The 20,353-nt window shown below is 33.8% G+C and overlaps 2 protein-coding genes across 2 annotated transcripts; one reads left to right on the top strand and one right to left on the bottom strand.

The window, feature by feature from the left end:
• Positions 1–2,349: 2,349 nt before the first annotated feature.
• LOC140751686 (carboxypeptidase Q-like) lies at positions 2,350–5,966 on the bottom strand. The gene is made up of 3 exons (XM_073085691.1): positions 5,677–5,966; positions 3,864–3,993; positions 2,350–3,536 (listed from the first exon to the last, which is right to left on the bottom strand). The coding sequence occupies exons 1-3, from the start codon at positions 5,883–5,885 to the stop codon at positions 2,454–2,456; spliced, it is 1,422 nt and encodes a 473-aa protein (XP_072941792.1). The 5' UTR covers positions 5,886–5,966; the 3' UTR covers positions 2,350–2,453.
• A 4,760-nt stretch (positions 5,967–10,726) lies between these two features.
• LOC140751732 (carboxypeptidase Q-like) lies at positions 10,727–12,730 on the top strand. Its single transcript, XM_073085766.1, has 3 exons — positions 10,727–11,084; positions 11,420–11,549; positions 11,631–12,730. Exons 1-3 carry the CDS (start codon positions 10,879–10,881, stop codon positions 12,717–12,719), a joined length of 1,425 nt encoding a protein of 474 aa, XP_072941867.1. The 5' UTR covers positions 10,727–10,878; the 3' UTR covers positions 12,720–12,730.
• Positions 12,731–20,353: the final 7,623 nt, after the last annotated feature.

Here is a 20,353-nt window from a genome sequence, read left to right on the forward strand (position 1 = left end):
AAATTGTGGAGATAACATAGGCTATATTTTTAGCAATCGGGTTTTTGTTTTTTATAGTAACTTTTTAGTTGCGATTTGGCGACTTTCCGGAATTTAAATGCACATGTCATACAAAATGTGGCTGAATTGCAAGGGTTATTACAAAGTTACTTGTTCACGTTTGTCAATCCGAATAATCGCGAATAACTGAGGTCCGGATAATCGATTTTCTACTGTATCAATAGTATTAGTCATGTATTAGTACATTATGTGATTGCTTATCATATTTTCTTTAATACGTTTAGTCCCATTATAAGTCATTGGTCTAGATGCCTGTATGTAGCCTAAATGGCTTGATAGATTTCGACGTATGTGTGGTGTTAGATTTGTCTTTTTCACAAGAGCAGAATAATTACTAAATTTTCTAAATCAAGACTTATTCACATCAAATTTCAATGGTTTTGGTTGTGTCACATTTTTATTGTTTTTTTAATTCATAATTTTTGTTTCAAATTATGAGTTTCAAAATATTTATCATATTTTTTCATATTACTTCACAAGTATAAGCGGGTTTATGTCACACGAGCTATAAAATAGTATACGATACTTTTTTTTTTTTCTCGAGGGGGAAACCTTCAAAAGGTACCCGGTGCCGTGGGGGCGACACGGGGTTATGTGGGACTTTTACCGCACTAAAACCCCCCCGGTGGCCGTCCTCGGCGCTGCGTAGAGGACTCCGGGATCTCCAAAGGAACGCGACCGGAGTCCTCTCAGCGCACTGCGCACGCCCAGGTGACTTTGTATCACCACACCGTCTGGTGTATACGACGGAATGCGACCACACATACCGCCGTCCTTCCCGGGGTCGCTAGCCGGGCAATTCGAGCTCCCACTCTTGCCGCCCGCAACTCCGAGAGCCCCTTTTAGTCGCCTCTTACGATAGGCAGGTGATACCGTAGCGCTATTCTGGTCCCGGAACTACAGGGACAAGTATACGATACTTGTGATATAAGTAGCCTATTATGTGCACGGCGTTTAGCACCCTCGCTGCGCTCGGGCGCTAACTTAACGCCGCGCAATAATAGGCTACTTTGGCCGCGCGTATCGTAATGTACTATTTTACGTTTCACGTTTACTCATATTGTATGTAGGTGTATTTACAGGTAGGTTACATTTTATTTAAAATTTATTACACGATAAGTTAACGAAATACTTGTAAAATAAATAAAATATGAATTCAATCTAATCTTAAACCACTTTAACCTTTTACATAGTAATAACATTTACTCGACTCGATTTCAAAGTTCTTTACGTTTGTTTCTTATTAGTAGTATAAACAAGGAAAAGTTATTTACATTCATTTATATTCCTTCAAGTTAGTCATCTATCAATGTAAAAGGAGTTTGTTTGGCCATCAATTTGTTTCATTAAAAGCACTGTCGGAACTCGTTGGCGTGAAATAAATTGTTCTGTAAATATTAACTCAAACCTTTTATAAAGTATGAATACATTACAATAAATATATCGGTATATCAATAGAATAACGAAAAAACATTCTGAGATTACGGAGACAGTTAAAACAGGCTAAGAAAAAAGGTGTTTTAGGTTTTATTTTTTGCAGGACAGACAGAAATGACGTAAGGCGTGGATGAGATGCCAATGCAGCGCCACACGCTACGAAAACAGACGTGATTAAAGATTATATATGAAATACAGAAATGTACCGTCGAATATTTTTAAATATTACCAAAAAATGTACAATCTCTACAGTTTGGTAAAGTGTATTTCAAATCACAGTTTTATATTTAAAAAAAAACAATGAAATATTGACATTGTCCTGACTTTAAACACGACCATTTCAATATACTAATACATAAAAACTATCCATTAACGTACATTAATGTAAATGTAAAAAGAAATAAAATAGTAATATTAACAAAGATGGTAAATAAACCTACTTCTCAAGACAACAGATTAATATTTTTTTATAAGATTGAAATGATAATGATAAGATCACTGCTTCCAATGAACATTTGTAATCAACTCCATATAGAATAAGGATCTTAAGGACCGAGGACCAACATGGTCATCTCTTATGTAAAAATATCTGATATTCCAAAACGATTTCAGCGTAGAAAAAATATACCATCTAACACTGCTCTCATATTGAAGGACGAGAGTCTTACTTTTATTACAATGGCTGTGAAACGATAACATAATTTAGGACCTTTATCGGAAGGTGGATCGCATTTGGTAAAGAAAACTCCTATAGGGCTGTCGCAAAAAATATCTTTATAACCGTCTACGGTTACGGCTCCCTGGAGATCCGATCCTAAAATAGAATATCCCATAGATAAAAATAAGCGCTCCCTTCCTATTGATTTATTTGATATTTCTTTTAGATAAACTGGTTCAGATGTAATGTAAAAATTAAGAATGTACTTTCAAAATTTGTATTTTACAAATTTTACGTTTTAGCGTGGGATATCGACAGATATATCTGCAATTATGTACGCAACTGCTGTCCAAAAAGCGGCTCCCAAATCAAGTTCCTCGGGACTTTCAACATTCATTGTATCTCCTTCAGTGTGGTGGAACCAAAAGTAGCGTTCATTGGCATTATGAAGACTAGCGCCTGGTACTCCCGTTTTAATAATCACGGCAATATCTGATCCAGGGCTATCACTCTCTACTAACGTCGAAGCATTTATCGATTCAAATAATTTTAAAATTTCCGCAATAATACAACGCGCTTCTGGAGTTCCAGCAACCACTAATCCAAGGGGAGCGAAAGTCCCTTCGTCTGATTCCATAATAAAGTTTATATTATGACTATTATTTCTGTGCCTCTCTTCATACGCATATGCACCGACTAGTCCTAATTCCTCAGCAGTCCAGAAAATAGACTTGATTGTCCTTCTTGGTCTCAAGTTAAGACGTTTTAGAATAACGGGTACAGCCCAGCTGACGAAAAGACCACCGCCGTCATCCATAGCACCTTGGCCGACATCCCAGCTATCAATGTGGCCGGAAACAATGACATGTTTTTCTGGGTCTTTAGTGCCTTTTAAGTCTATAATTGTATTCCGTGAAATCTTCGTATCAAACGTCGATGACATTTTAATATTCAAAACAACTTTAACGCCACGATTTTGAAGTCTCCTTATCATATCAGCATCTTCAATCGTGATAGCTGCTGTTGGTACATTATCTCCGTAAGTTTGCGATCCCGTATGCGGAGAATTGATAGAAAAAGGTGCAACCGATCGTATTAAAGATGCAACAGCTCCTTTTTCTGCAGCCTTTGTTGCACCCTGAGACCTGTAGGTTACTGTTTCACCATATGTCGTAAACTCTGGATCATATAAGACAATTTTTCCTTTAACATCAACAATAGAGGCCGCTTCTAACATTGAGAAATTGTTGAATACGATCACTTCAGCTGTTATACCTTCAGGTGGTGTACTGGCACTCCGTCCAAGGCCCAATAGTGCCATGTCTTTCATTCTTGGCTCCAACATTTTAATTTTCTCCTCCCCCCTAACCCAGTGAGGAACCTAGAGAAAGAATATACATCAAATATTAATTATAAACATACCAACGCCACACAATTAATGAAAAACATTTATTTACGTTTTTTCTTTCTCCAATGTCTATTTAAGAGATACATATGTTTCAGTCATCAAAGAGTTTTCTTTGACTTTGAAGGTAACTTATTTCATGGTAATTACGTAAAAATATGTATTTTTTGCCAAATGTATTATCTACTACAGCTATAAAACTTTGAATGGCTCATTTTTGAAACTATTTGTCCCTTTTGTACATTTAATTTACAACTGCAAGAAAAAATAAAATATTTTTTATCGAGACTGGTATTAAATTACCTCCAGCTCCTCAGTAACGATGTCGTGGATCTCCTCGGCCTGTGTGAGTTGGATCATGTAATCGATGGAGCGCTCAAGTACTTCTGAACCGGAGGGCCTCGCACCAAACGTGTCCACGAACTTTGCCAACCTGGAAAATAAACATATTTTCTGTATAAGTCAATTAATTTTCAATGTATTTTATTTTTAAACCCTTTTAGAAATTATATGCTTATATCGAAAATACTAAATTGTAAAATGTACCTAGTTGTAGATTTTTTCTTTTTCGGGTATTTTAATTAAACGATATTTTAAAAAAAGCTGTCACGATTGAAAACGAGAAAGGAATTAAATTAATAACTCAAACTTATGAATTCATAAACTCCATGTTGTACATGTCGTTCGGTTTTAGAATACTCCCATACATTTATGTAAGAAACTTCCATAACAATATTTCTTACCCAATCACATCATGCCAAAAATCACTTACTCGTCATAAGTCGTGCCTTTGAAGTCTCCTTCCAAAACATATTTGAGTATTTCATCTTTTACGTCCTCGTACGAGGCAATTTCGTTTACCAACTCATCTCCTAACAACGCCCGGCAAGAATCTGAATTTTTCGGTAAAAATTTCGCCTTACAAACACTTATAATAAAAAGGGTTATAAGAATTCGGGTGAACGAATTCATTTTTCTGCGCGTGCCTGCGCTATATTGTGATGTTGTGATAAGGTGGAGCTCTTTTACTGTGCGTCTATCTTATCAGACGCAAAAATATCGTCGGCTGTCGAAAATGTCTGTATTCATTTTCTTGAAAGACATCCGATAGGCACTTAGCTCTCATGGACCGGATAATGGTGTAACAGGCTTAGAAGACTTTATTTGTATCTTATCAAATTCGAAGGAGATAGGTAAATAAATTTCGGCTCTACCGTCTAACGTATCACGTTAAGTGGAGCATTAATGGATAGCTAATACCTCATCATGTTATTCAGAATCAATTTTATCCTTTGATAAACGTTAGGAAAGAAATGAAGATAGAAAAAAAGAAAATATAATGAAAGAAATAAAACATTTTTACGTAAGAAAAACAATATCGCTGAAACTAAATAACGATAAACATACTGTAAAAACAAAATGTACTATTAAGAACAATTTCGGAATATTCCCTGTGTGAGTGTTCAATTTTGTAGTAAAATAAATGTGTAACAAGCAACGTACCTACTGCTTCAACTAGAAGGTGAAAAGGAACAAAATTTTACATGTATTAAATTACCTACAGAGACAGACTTTTCCGAGGCGTTCCAACTTAGTCCTCAAGGGTAGCGGCGCATCTGTAGGAATCATCTCAGGTAAGAATATCTGATCCTATCTGCGGTTGATTACAGATGTCCATGGGCGGCATTAGCCACTTACCATCAGGTGGACTGCATGCTCGTCTGCTACTCCTATATTATAAAAAAAAGTAATCGTATTTTCCTATGCTACTATTTGATTGTACTGCTGATGTTTTTAATAGTATCATTAGCAATAAATGTTGTATTACATGAATAATAACAATAACAATTCAGAGCTCACAAGGACATCGGAGTGGGACCAATTAGGGGAATCATCAACCAACCAGCAATATAAGCAAGCAACCAGAAAATCCAGCTGTAGACCGATAGACTTCATAGACTGCAGGTAGATGTAGTCACTTATCTTAATTACAGATATCCTTTCCAATCGTATCCTAATAATAGACACTCCTTGGTGGCGGTGATCTTTGAGTCTTGCTTTTTTGCCTATTCTGTTATAATACTAGAAACGAATTGTAACAAAATAATACACTTACTCGTCATAGGTATATCCCTTAAATGGTCCAGATACCACATAATCGATTATATCCTTTACCACCGACTCGTAAGAGGCAATTTCGTCCGCAAGGTCACTTATATTGCACGCTCGCAATTCTGAGTAGCTCTGTTTTTTCGGAGCACTTTGAACTTTAGACAGAGAAAGATAAACTAACAATAAACAGTACTTTCTTATTGACAGACACATAATGTTATCTAATGAGCAAACGTGCACACCGAACGCGGGTACTAGGAACACAGCGACGATAGAATGCTGATCCAACCAGTAAAGTACAGTAAGTACCACAGAATGAGGATGTTATTAAAAGGAAGTAGCCATGCATCTTTATCGTATCAAGCCGCATTCATTCACGTCTAATTCCAGTGAAGATCGTGATAAATACTGGTATGGTTCTAAGAGTACCGTTTAAGTGGATTACTTGTTGATTATAATTATTAATTACTATTGTTGAAACATTGTATTCAATAGATTTTCATATAATGTTACAATTATGAGGTTTAATTAACAACATAATATGTGTGGTAATTGTAAGGCAAGTTATTCTAAAACTGAGGTGGATATTATATGAAAAAACCTTATTATGAAAAAGATGCGCTATCTAGCGCCATCTGTTATCGCACTTAGGTAATGCGAAGCTTTATCGTAGTTGCTTACTTTTTATCTACTAAAATCTTTATGAAAATAAAACATTTTCTAGGGCTTATACGTTATCCGCAAAACAGGTAGTTATAAAAAATCTGCTTATGAAAGCGTTCTGTTAAAAGCTTTCATTATTCAAACTCCCTATAATGGTTGACCAAGTAAAAAATATTGCAAAGAGCACATCTTTTGTACCGTGTTTCTTACAAATTAGAGCATAAAGCACTCTTCGTGATTTCAATCAACTTGAGCGACCACTCAGATGAATCGTCGAGATCATTCTAAGTTTCAAGTTGGGAAAAAATATATTTTATTCAGAATTCGTAATATTAATTACTCCTGCCGTGTTATTACTTGTTTAGTAAATGAATTTAATTTACCTACAAGATGATTCGTCAAAATTAGTCAAAAGTGCTCACTGCAGTAGTTCACTCATCTATGATATCACCATCACCACATCTACATATCTATCTTATAGGAATAGTATAGTTTTGCTTTGTTCTAGTTTGAAGGGTGACTTAAGGCAGTCATTTTGAATCAATTGGCTGTGGTTTACAGATAAACATAGAAAAAAATAAGTAAGCAGAAAATTTGGCTGTTTTAATTCAATTAATAAATCGATATGTTGAAATGAATCCCTTCCTGTCATTTTAATGAAATGCCAAGTACGAAACAATTGAATGGGAGTAATCCAACAACAATTGTAGTCGTTGAAACGAATCGTGCATTTCCGTTTCTGCGCACTGTTCGTTTGAATCGATCCATTGTAGTTTGTGCCATTGTACGCTGAACACGTTCCGGTGATTTCTTTCCCTCTCCATTTATTCTCTCCAATCTATGGACAATGGGTAATCCCGTATGCAGATCGCTATTTATAATGACAATAGCGGTAAAGTGTCGACTATTTCATAGATTGTACTGAGTGGACGTAAAAATATAATATAATTTTTTGCTCCATCGAACTATGACCACTAATAACTAGATAGAACTAAATCACATACACATGACACTTCGTCGCATCATGGTACGTTGCGACGTCGTAAATTTGTGATTTCGCGTCGTACACATCTACGACGGAAATCATACAAATCACGACTCGACGTCGACTCTCGCTCAAAGGCATAGACACGGCTCGTTTCTTAGTTGTAAACTAAGAAATGAATAAGATGGTGCCCAATTGATACATGAAAGTTCTTTTGAATGTCAACTAGATATAACCGTATTAGAAGAAGTTTCGTTTTTGTGTAGAAACGGCTTAAGAATCAAATCGAATCAACTTCAAGAAAAATTCAATTTATTACGATTCTAGTTATTGAGAGGAATTGTGAACTCGTTTTTTATGCGATTGTACGTTCGGATGACTTCCTCTCCATTCCATTTATTCTCTCCAACACGTAATCCAGTATGCAGATGGCTGTTTACAATCACAATGGCGCTTATTTATTGTAATGTCCCTGTGCGCATATAATGCGACCGCATTATACTCTCTCCATATAGTTACATATTTACACTTAAAACAACAAATGGATGGGTAATTAATTTTCTTTTTAACAAGACGCCCTCGACATTGAAAATATTGTCATAAGGAAAGTAAATGTATTTTTGAGAATAAAATATGAAATTAAATACTAAAATGTATTTTTACAAATTATTACAATCGTGTACTTAAATAATACACGAACATCATTTTAACAATTTTGTTTTTTGTTTATTCGCAGGGAAATAGATTTAAATAGAATGTAACTTTCTAATTTATAATTCGTAGGTAAAATTAATATTCATTAAAACTTTACATTAAAGATTCAGATATCTACAAAAATTGACAAAGTCGTATATCATGGTAATAAACAGGACACTTTTCTTCATAAAAAAATTGTAATGGAATGGTATGTCGGAACCTATAACCGAGCGAAATGAAACAATCGACCGCCACACGACCAACCAATTACTTTAATCTGAGTATAAACATGCATTTGTCATGGCAGCGTTTACCAACATACTCGTATAGTTCGTGATCCCCTGGGAGATCCCAAAATATCAGTAAAAAGATAAATAAAGTAAGATAAATACAATACAGTAAAAAAGATTCGAAAGGCATTAAAAATATGGTAAATGTGTAGGAACACATAGGAACTACTTACTTATAACGACATTCCTACTTATGACCTGTCATAAGTAGGAACTTAATTATGTAATTAACTGACACCAAATTGTGAAAAATAAATTGTAATGTTGTACAAATTTGTTATTTGAAACATAAGAAAATACAAGGTACAAACTGGTAGTGGCTCATGATTTTTTCTATATTGCCATGAAGTAGGTTGAGAAACGCTGTGTTAAAGCTTAATTAAAGGTCTTTATTTGGTTACGCAGGTGTTGGTTATACTCATAGTTCATATATAAGGAGCGTCTATATTTCACTTGGGAGTCCAATTTGCGAGATAATTGCCAGCGAAAATTTCCGTAAGTGGATAATGAATGAGCATCCCATTTAAATTCGTTACGATTCCCATTTATTATTTCTCCTTCCTCTTGCGAATAGTAATTTTGGGTCACGTAATGATCATACACTTACCGTCTTTTACGGGTAAATCTTTTGCTTTTATACATATAATGTTTTTATTGTTAATTCTTTTCATTTGACTTGGCTTGCGTAGTTTCAGTTTCTTTGTATAATAATTAATGGTTTTGAATCAAATGTGTTTTAATTTTTGTTTTTATTAGAACGAGACTAATCCCACTGGATAAACCAACGATAGTTCCCATCCGTACCCATTCATTTTGTTATAGCTTTTACACATGTGCAATAATTAATCCTAATTTCATTTTAATGTCAAACACAAAATTTGATTTAATGTAAGCCTTCGACAGACATCATGAATTGGAGACCTTTTCTATAAACTAAAATGTTTTAATATTAGCTAGGCATGTTAACTGGGTTCAGTCCCCGCTATAGCAATCGTAAAATAAAAGTGGTGGTAATTGAATTTAGCTTGAATTCCTGGTTATTGTTCCAATATAGGTGTTCCGCAGGGGTTTATTTTAGTCCCAATTTTGTTCAGAATGTTCTCCAATTTTACTAAACAATTTTTCTAATACAACTTGTCATTGTTTTGTTATATTATATAATAAACATATTACCGATGTCATTATTGTTTAACAAAGAATAAAACAAGGCTTTTCAATGACAAAGAATACCAAAATATTTTTTCTTTAACAAATAATCTTAATTCATCACATAACATGCTAGAACTGTTTAATATTGAAAGTAACTTCAGAAACATATAATCAAAGCGACGATAATAAAGTAATTGTTTGTTAACACAGCTATACAACAAAATAATTTTCAATGAGGAAAAGATTTCTGTAACTTTGTCACGCTTTCATTCTGATCGGTGTGACGAAAATTTCATAAAACGTGATCGAAATACAAAACCGTTATTTCTATTAAACCAAAAATGTGTCACAGGATATTTCTGTTATGATTCTCCTTGCTTTATATGTGTACGTTGTATCTTTCAAGCTGTAAATGTATTATTCGAGATGTAGATAAATATTTTACCCAACTGCCGAGGGTAACGTTTGTCGAGGGTATGTATGTATGCTTGATTGTTGGTAACTATGTTTGAATATCTGATAATTGAATTAGATTAGATTGGGAGTTACATACAGTATATCTTTAACCTGTCAGGTTTTTGTTCGCATCATTATTCTCTAGTTTATTAAAATGTTAGCATTTAACCGTTATTTGCGGTTTTGCTGTAACAATTGCTCTTGCCATATATTTCCTAATAGACGAGATAGCGATTAGGTCTGTATGGACTACCTATGAGTTTAGGTACTTGTACCTTGTTTAATTTTACGAGGTTAACAATTCACACGGCAAGCGAATCATTTACCTTTAAACCTTCTCATAGGGCACGCTTATATTCAGCATTAAATAGAATGTCCTGGTTAAAGTCTACACTATATTTCTTCTTCTTTAAATAAATAAATTTCGTATTCATTTTATTTTTCAGGTAACGAAGTACGCTTGGTTCAAGTTTAGTGAAATCTTTAAGGCATAAACAAGTGTAATCTTAATCTATCGATTCGTTCCAATGTTTAAATAATTTAAAAATATAACATGAATATGCACTAGAATTGTGTCAAATAAAATAACAGTTTAAAAATACAATTTTGAAAATCTTTTAAATTAAATACTATTCATGAAAAGACTAAATTTTCAAATTATAATTGTAGTGTTGTTCTATGTTTCATACAAAAAATATTAATTAATGAAAATGTCAATAAACACTTGAATAAATGCAATTTCCAAAACAAGTATATTTAAGAAGAAACGCGTGAATTTATCTTGTAATAAGATTACTACTGTTTGATTAAGAAATAAACATCATCACATTCTCGGGCATTAGAAGCTTGAGATGACCTCTAGCTAATTAGATAGACTCAATAACGGTTAGGTTCAACGAACATCGATAAGATTACCCAGACATATTGACCAGTATTACTCTGATAATCGAGACGTGTGGACTTAATAATGAATCTAAAATTACTAGTTTTTATAATAATACAACTTGGCTTCTGTAGAAAATGTGTGGATACAACAAAGACAATAAATCGCTATGATAGTGATTGCAACCTAAGTCTGGAGTTGATTAGGGAAATTGAAGGCTATAAAGACAGAACTCAACTGATAATGAAACAAATCACAAATACAGATCTTGGAAAAAATATGTATGACCGGTAAGAATTCTGCTTGTATATTATATCACATTATGCCATTAAACTATCATTGCAAATGAAGACGTATATTTTTGCCAATGACATTAGATATAGTAGTATAGTATAGGTATTAACATATATACACAAAAAGGTATTTTTATTGATTTTTATGATACAATAATTATACATCATTATTTTGTGTCTACTATATGGAGAGTATAATATAATTGTGAAGTTACGTTTCCATATTTCTTTACTACATACCTATTTCATTATAGAAAAAACATAATGAAATAAAATTCATCTTTATTATAGGTTTTGATTATATATTTATTGTATCTTTTTTTTGCTTTCAGTTATACTGAATTTATTGATAAATATGGTGCACGCGTATCTGGTAGCGACGTATTGGAAGACGCCATAGATCACATGATTAATTTAACTTTTTCATATGGGGTCAACGACATCACTACTGAAGGAGTGAGGGTACGAGATATAAACTTGAACTAATGTAGTTATATTAAACTTTTATTTATTTTTATATATATAAATAACGGTGTGTTACAGGTTCCTCATTGGGTTCGCGGCCCCGAAAGTGTGACTATGGTGAAACCATACAAGAAAAAAATTGCCGTTTTAGGTCTAGGTCCGAACGTGCCTACTCCACCTGAAGGTATAACAGCTGATGTGATAGTCGTTGACAGCTTTACGGAATTTGACATGATTCATCCCGAAATTGTTAAAGGCAAAATTGTACTTTTCAACGCTCAATTCATAAACTATGGAGAAACTGTGATATACCGAACTCAAAGTGCCCAAAGAGCTGCAAAAAAAGGTGCTGTAGCTGCCTTGATTAGAAGTATTACTCCATTTTCACTATACACTCCACACACTGGCTACCAGCAGTATAAGGATGACGTCGCAAAAATACCATCAGGTGCTATCACACTAGAAGATGCTGATTTGCTAAGGAGACTACAAGATGAAGGTGAATCTATAACACTTAATATAAAAATGAACAGCACACTTGGTCAAAGTATTTCTCGAAATACACTTGTTGATATTAAGGGAAGTGAGTTTCCAGAGAGTATGGTCATAGTTTCTGGTCATATCGATAGTTGGGATGTAGGACAAGGAGCTATGGACGATGGTGGCGGTATGATGATAAGTTGGTTTGCACCAGTTGCACTAAGTCGTTTGGGTTTTAAACCAAAAAGAACTATTCGTGCTATACTGTGGACTGCAGAAGAACCTGGTTTAATCGGAGCACAATCTTATTTAAAAAGGCATGAAAATGACCTTGATAATATAAGTTTGATTATGGAATCCGATGAGGGTACTTTTAAACCGTTGGGTTTGGACGTAGCAGCCTCAAAAGCTGGACGATGTGTGATCACTGAAATATTAAAACTGTTTTCTTCTACGAACAAAATGACAGAAAGTATTAATGTTGGATCAGATATTACCCTCTTTGTTGATAGAGGAGTTCCGGGAGCGGCCTTATTGAATAAAAACGATCACTATTTTTGGTATCATCACTCTGAAGCTGATACTATGAGTATACAAAATAGAAAAGATGTCATTAGTTGTGCAGCATTCTGGACGGCATTTTCCTATGTTGTTGCTGATTTGTCGATTAACATTCCACGGGCTTAAATTCCTTATATATTCTCAAAGTTTCGTCTTTTCGATTAAAAAACGAAAATAAAGCTTCCTATGAAAAAATATTTTCATGCCTATTTTTTAATATCTCCACAAAATCGGAAGTAGAGATTTTAGGTTATGTTTGTATTTTCGAAGGGTTGGAAGGACGATTTATATTACATAAATCGTCCTTCCAACCCTTAAAAATAGAAGGACGAATCCTTATAAGTCCAATGGGCCTTGTTGGGTCTTAACAAGGCCATCACGTTTAGCTGAGCGTGCCGATGACCGCAGAATACAAATAGCTTTGCAGGAAGACTCTATTACCAGTTTCCGGGATTTAATCCCTCAGTTGTCTTCAACAACATCTATAACAGAGAAAGTATTATTTTTGTGAAACCATTTATACATTTTAAGTACAATAGGTAGAAAGTAAAATATTTTTTTCTTATATTTTTATCGGACCTGAACAGCCCTCAACTCCGAATAGGATCCTTGTCTTTTTATGTTTTTAATGCTTCTTTATCATTATGTCATAATACTACACGCCATAGGAAGGCCTTAATTTTTTGTAAACAAAACAATAATTTAATTGAATAGGTATCGTAATAGAAGAACGAACACGTGTCTGTGGTGTGCGACGCCTTGAGGAAAGAATCGATACTTTCTGTTTTCCTCGTAATCGTAATTGATTGTGTTGGTTATCAACACGTAGGAAGTATTGTAGATCATATTAGAATACGAGTAGTGAGCTGTTAGAACTTAATCATTATAACATGGATTTTGGTAGTTTTTATTAACTTAATGAAGATAGCAAACAAACTTCATGTTCTATACTGGAATTTTTGATGATCTGTGCAGTGCAGTTTAAGGTAATTTAAGATGAGATTGCAGCTTTTGTATTATGATAAAGAAATCACTCCTATTTATAATAGATAAGTATTATCTTTTCTCGGTAATCATTATAAGACTTGTCATAGATGATAGACCAATTCTCCAACATGAATGCAATAATAAAAAGAATAAAGAAAACTTTTCATAACTCTGCGTCGAAAAGGGTACCTAAACAAGTGTGAAATTTCGTCAAAAAATAAGTTTAGTACAGACTTAAAGTGGTCCCATTCGCGCTAACAACAAACTACTAACAAACTAAAGTTTGCCAGAGGCTTGTTCGAGGATATTGTATCGAAGGGTGTCTTTTTTCACGAAACATTCAGGAACAAATTTTCTCTGGTATTACTTTGTTTTGTTCTAATGAAATTCATCCGGTTAGTACAAAACGAATGAATGAATTTCACACGCTTATTAATTTAAATACAAAGGAATTTAATTCCCATGCAATTTACAATTTACAATGAGTAATAACGTCTCCTTAACAAATGAAGTCAGTTGTGGCTGTTAGGAATGTTTGGAGTTATTTAACAAATTGTTCTTATGTATTTGTTGTGTATTGAATATTCGACGATTTTTTATTAGATTTCATTCATTCATTCTCCATTCTTCTTCATTCATTCTTCTTTATTTAAAATAAAGAATATCTACATAGATTAGTAAACATTACTCACTCCTAACAAGAAAATGTAAGTTTTGAGAATTGAAATAGTTGCGAAAAAAAGTTTTGCCACGTCTCCGTGCTAAAATGACCCTAAAATATTTGAAATACTTATTTATTTATTATGTAAATTACTCAGTATTAGTTATTTATTTGTAAATTTTCTCTAAAAATGTTTTAATTTGTCAAGAATTACAAAAAAATAACTGACAAATCAGCCTTTTGTGACTTCATTCAAATTCAAGGCGGCGAAGTCTTTACTTATCAAAGAGTATCTATGAGTTTTTCTATTAATCTAAATGAATGGCCATACGTTACATCAGAAATACATTTCTATACCATTCAACAAATAGCCCGGAAATATGGATTTTGCTCTGAAATATATCTACTGTTAAATATATCTATTGGTTATTTTATTTATTTGTATAGAAGGAAGTATTTGTGCTGGTTTCTGCTTAAAAATTATATACATTTTTTTAAAATTTAAGTCTTAAACGAGCATGGTAAGTGGTATGGTAAGTGCCATCCCCCTTATGGTAAGTGGCGACTCCATATATTCCACTCCAAAAAGAACAGGCGTTTCACCTGAAGTCGATCATAGATGCCTCGTTACTCTGACGGCCATCTTATTTAAGTCACCCGACATCCACACACTTCCACTAAAACGCAAAACTGGTACACTAAATATAGATGTGTGGCGGTGGTTAAAAATACTAAGCAAACAAGATTTTGTGACAACAAGATTTTATATCAGTTACTTAATTACATTTACGACGCTCATTTCATATAAGACCACATTGTCATATACGCGGCGAAAAATAAGTGCGCATTAATAAACATTGGCTATAAACGGGAGATCTGGGAGCTGTCTCGCAATTGAGACGAAGTACGGTCAATATTGTTGAAGAGCCTCCATGCGTGCCTGATCATTCTCTCGTAGAATTAGCGACACTAGGAAACTATTTTATATATTCGTGTGAAAGTATCTAACAGTTGTTTGATTTTTATTAAAATACTAAGTAGGTAAACCTATTATTTTCATCCATGTACATACGAGTAACTATGTAGTTACTGGCTATATAGCCAGTCTTTACATTCATCTATAGGTACTTGTATATGATAAAAGAAAAAATAGCTACGAAATAACTAAGGAACTTTTGGTAAGTTTTATTCAAGTATAGGCAGTGAGGTTACAGGGACTAGTAATGCACTACATTTTGGTTTGTAAGATTCAAAGAGCCTAGATACTAATATCAGTTTTCAGCAGATCAACTTCTCAGGAGAAACGCCGCATGTTAAGCTTCACTCTTATCTGAAACGATTTAATAATTCGAATTTACAAGAGAGTAATTTGAACTGGAAAAATCACAAAAAAATAAACTACTATCTTTACATTTAGGATCTATTTGATAAGATAAGAATAATGATCTAGGCACTAGCTAGATCATTATTCTTCCATCACACCACGCGCCGAAGGATGCAAATGTCCATAAGCGTCAATAACTACGAGTACTTTCCATCAGATAGCACGTCTGCTTTGTCGTTAGTTTCGCCTTTCAAGCGTCGAATTGTTATGTCCACAATGGGCAATAATGCCTTAACAACAAATGACATAAAAGTCCATGATAACTCATGATAAAAAGTAGCTTTGGAGCACATAAAAACAACAAAAAAAATTTTACTCGCATACAATTCATTTTTATAAATCGGCGATCCTAGCCAAAAAGTATTATCTACGCCGATAGCAGAGAACGCAAAAAAGAAAATTGTGTTCTGGCTATCCATTACCTCGGCTCCGCATTTATTTTATCCCAATTTATTCCTACTTTGTATTCAAATTGGCAAGAATTATGAGCCCACAAATTTCATAGCGACATAATACAAAACTGTAATGAAAATAAATCCTTCGAGACTAAACTCACTCAACGTAGAAACTCGTAACATTTTAATCGTACTCCGTACGTATTACGGGGTTATAAAAGAGAAATAAAATAACAAAAGAATTTTCTTGTACTGTTTGATAGTGTACGATATTTTATGGTAAAGTTTTTTTATAATACAGAAGTAGCATATGAACATGCAGTCTTTCTGATGGTAAATGGCTACTTCCGCCCATGGATACCTGTAATCAACCCCACATAGGATTAGATTTCTACATGAGGTCAGCTACAGATGCACCGCTACCCCTGAGAACTAACTGGAATGCCTCGAAAAAGCATGTATCTCAAACTACCACACGCTTCAAATCAGAACACAGCAGCGCTCAGCAGCATCAATTACAAATACAATAAACTTTTGACAAACTTTTTCAACAATAAAAAGCAGTGATAGCCTAGTGGTTAAAAAACTCGGCCTCTCGCTCGAGGGGTCCAAGGTTCAAATCCCAGGCACGCACCTCTGATTTTTCGAAGCTATGTGCGTATTAGAAATTAATTATCACATGCTTAAACCGTGAAGGAAAAACATCTTGAGGAAACCTGCATGAAAAGAAAAAAGTTTTCAAAGGTATGTGAAGTCTACCAATACGTACTTGGGGGCCAGCAGTGGGACATTAATGGGTTGATGATGATGATGATGACAAATACAATCTCGTCTAACCTAAAAAATTAAAATCGCTCGCATTCCAAATATGTTACCGTATAATCAAGTACAACAGTATGCTGTTTATATTTATGTACTCCAATATGTACTTTTATCGTATTTCAGTCACACAATGGGTCGAAATGGCCTCGAGCGAGCATTGTTAGTACTTAATTGCCAAGTTCACGTATCCTCACCTAATATTAGAGTTCAGAGAAATGGTTTTGTATTTGATTTATGACGGCCCTTCTCAAATAACGGGAAAATAAATCACTGAATGGAACTTATTGATAATTCTTGAACTTTGACCAACGTGTAAAATTATAGGCTCTCTGTATAATTTTCACTTTGTTGTAACATTTTATCAGTGTAGAATTTTTTGATAAAGGCTGTACAGACCATAAAAGATAGACCTAACACGTAACATTAGATATGGCTAATTATGTGGATTTACTTTGTTATTAGGTACATAAAAATATTTTACACGTACTTACAATACATATTTTTTTCTATTGCATACTTGTAGCAAAAGCTTGGAATAAAATTAAATGTGACGTTAATTCGGTAATACGCTGTAAAAGATCTTCACAATAGCAACAATAACGAAATTTTCAACAACACTCAAACCTTTCACTACAACAAAGTCGTGTTCTATGTAATGATTTTCTAAACGTTACCTTCTGTTTTTGGTCTGAGGCATAAAGTTATAAGGTTATGATCAGCAATTGTGACGGACAAGCGCGTGCTCGTTCGCCTTTCCACATAAAAAGGTTATGCAAAATACTATTTCTGTTCATTCGCATTATACAATAGAAAGGGCGTTGAATTCATTACAGTCGGCTCGTTTTATCGAAGTGGTAATAGTTATTTTCAGACCGCTGCTATTTTACCATTATGAGTCATATAAAAGTTAAAGATTTTATTTCGTTTTACTACTTGAACAAATATTATTTCAACGAAAACTAACATAATATCATTATTCCGATTTGGGGATATCAGTTTCCGTTTCTAAGAGGAGATCCGTGCCCACCAGTGGGACGGGAACAAGTTGATGATATATTCCGATATTGATATTTTAATTACGATTAGCACAATATATACCACATAAAGCGTAAACATAACGATGGAGGCAAGAAGGTAAGTAAAGAGTTCAATACTGCACCCAAATAAAAGTAGCGAGTAGGTAAAACATACTTTTTAGGGTTCCGTACCCAAAGGGCAAAAACGAAACCCTAGAGGATGCATAACGGTGGCCGCTATAACAACAAATACTAAAATTAAAATAAAGTTGAATATTAAAGGGGATCTCCATACAACAAACCGGATTTTTTCGGCATTTTTCGATCTAATTGTTAAACCGTACTAAAAAGACGGTTGAAATTTTTAAAATTCGTTTACTACTACTATAGCTGGTATTATAACAAATACAAATAAGAACCATAAAACATATTTTAATATAGTTATTTTAATTTTATTATAACTTATTTACGAATCATTCATCATGACCCCAACGCCATCTTTTGTCCTGTCACAAAACTAAGTATTGTTGAAAATATTAAAATGAATAAAAATAAGCAAAAAATAATAAACATTTGGTGGTACGGAAGCCTCCATGTGCGAATTCGACTCGTACTTGGCGAATTATTTATTCCCCACAAAAGAGTCTTGAACACTTGAACACGCGTGGAAATTTAATATATTTAACGAAAACAGGTTTTATTCCTCAACCCATTACTGTCTTACTACTGCGACTTATATGTAGAGTTACATGAAGTTGACTTTTTTCTTCTGAAAATTTAATGTTCCAATATCTAAAACTGTTTATAGAAATATCGTGAAATCGATCGTTTGTTGTATTTATATTTAACTGTATTGCCTCAGAAATAGGAAAGAATTCCAAAGTATAACAATTAAAGGAAAATATTCTCAGGTGGGGTTTAATTAAGAATTGTAACAAAGACAACAAAGAAACATCGGTTAAAACGTTCTTTGACGATTTAACTTTGTTCAGATTCCGAGATTGCAAGAATTTTTAGCGTTCAGAAACTTTTTCCGAAAGCTTGCTTTGAGTTGCTGAAAGTTTGTGTGGCATTAAAGAATTGTAAGTATTTATGTCTTGTTAAACTTTTTGTAAGGCTTAAGTAGCAAATCAATGCAGTACACATAGAAAATGGGCACCGCTCATGAACATCTGTCAACTAACGCCATATAGAATAGGGGTGTTACCTGAAATCGGTCACAGATGTATTGTTGCCTTTTTTATTCGATTTATTGTTAAAAAAATTGTCATTTTTCTTTACACCCTGTATTAGAACCCACGACCGATGAATTGATGTGGGGTTGATGTCAGCGAAGGCCCACGTCTTAGCCCGCTCAGCTAACGAATTGGCTCGTAGTCCAAAGGAGAGTAAGACACAAAGCCACAAACATACATACATACAGATGAAGCTAATAAAAACGTGTTAAAAAGGACCCTTCTGGGTTCGAGTCCGGAAACACCACGGCTACACCTACTTCAACTCAATAGCAATATAATATAACTGTATTCTGCTTAGAAACGTGTGAAGGAAAATTTAAACTCTGGCAACAAAATATCGCACTCAGCAAAAGGTCGTAAACGGGTTGCAACTATACAATAAATGATCTAATTAGTAGTTACAAATTGTTGCCTTTTCGAAAGCTACAGCTTACTCCAATTTATTGTTTAGTTCCGACGCGGAGCCTTATTTACACAAAAAACGTAATAAGTTATCCCATTATAACATATAACATACTTCTTACCATTTATAATTCATAAATTAAACACATTACTTTACACAAAGGATTAGATTTTGACAATCAAGCAAAAATTTGAATTTGCATGTTCTAAATGTTGTAGTTTTATTGTTTTTATCTTTTTCTAATCTATAAGTTTCTTTTCACATATCCATTTCGTTGGATTGAAATGTGATGTAGATGATATTTTTTCAAATCGCTATTAACAACCGCTGCACACAACGGAAAATATAAATACAAGTAATTACATGTTATTAACCTCCTTACATTGTATTTTGTTAACTTCTTACTTATTGTATAACCTGAAGTAAAACATTAACGTGCTTAACGTGTTCCTTTATCGTAAGTCAATATTATACATGAATCGTTTTAAGAACTGCGTATTATATATAGAGTTTCCTTCGCCGCCTCTTCTGCATAACGAAACACCTTGTGAAGTGGTGGTAAATTATTGACATTAGAAACGTGCTGTTTATTTACTTTAAATTAAATAGTTTGATTTTTATTCTTATTTCGAATTTAACAAAGCATTTTTGCAGTAAATCCTTTACAAAATCACTATAAGGTCAAGACATATGATGCGCTAACTACTCAAACTGTTAATCCATGCTCTTAGCTGCAAGCCATCTCCCCAGTTAGTTAAGTTAGGACTTAGCGTCGCACTCGCCAGCGTAATAGAATTTATGCTTATCTCTAGTATATGGCGATATAATAAGATTAAAGTTCAGTACTCAGTATC

This window comes from Epargyreus clarus, unplaced genomic scaffold (assembly GCF_041222505.1).
Source record: "Epargyreus clarus isolate Ecla_fem2 unplaced genomic scaffold, WU_Ecla_fem_2.2 ptg000023l, whole genome shotgun sequence".
NCBI classification, from domain to species: domain Eukaryota; kingdom Metazoa; phylum Arthropoda; class Insecta; order Lepidoptera; family Hesperiidae; genus Epargyreus; species Epargyreus clarus.

What these genes read in the sequence shown, in the direction of transcription:
- LOC140751686 (XM_073085691.1), bottom strand. Translation starts at nt 5,885, where the DNA reads ATGTGTCTGTCAATAAGAAAGTACTGTTTATTGTTAGTTTATCTTTCT. An exon ending in AAGGGATATACCTATGACGA is followed by an intron (nt 3,994 to 5,676) that starts GTAAGTGTATTA and finishes TTTATTTTCCAG; the next exon opens with GTTGGCAAAGTTCGTGGACA. An exon ending in TCGTTACTGAGGAGCTGGAG is followed by an intron (nt 3,537 to 3,863) that starts GTAATTTAATAC and finishes TTCTTTCTCTAG; the next exon opens with GTTCCTCACTGGGTTAGGGG.
- LOC140751732 (XM_073085766.1), top strand. Translation starts at nt 10,879, where the DNA reads ATGAATCTAAAATTACTAGTTTTTATAATAATACAACTTGGCTTCTGT. An exon ending in GGAAAAAATATGTATGACCG is followed by an intron (nt 11,085 to 11,419) that starts GTAAGAATTCTG and finishes TTTTGCTTTCAG; the next exon opens with TTATACTGAATTTATTGATA. An exon ending in TCACTACTGAAGGAGTGAGG is followed by an intron (nt 11,550 to 11,630) that starts GTACGAGATATA and finishes GGTGTGTTACAG; the next exon opens with GTTCCTCATTGGGTTCGCGG.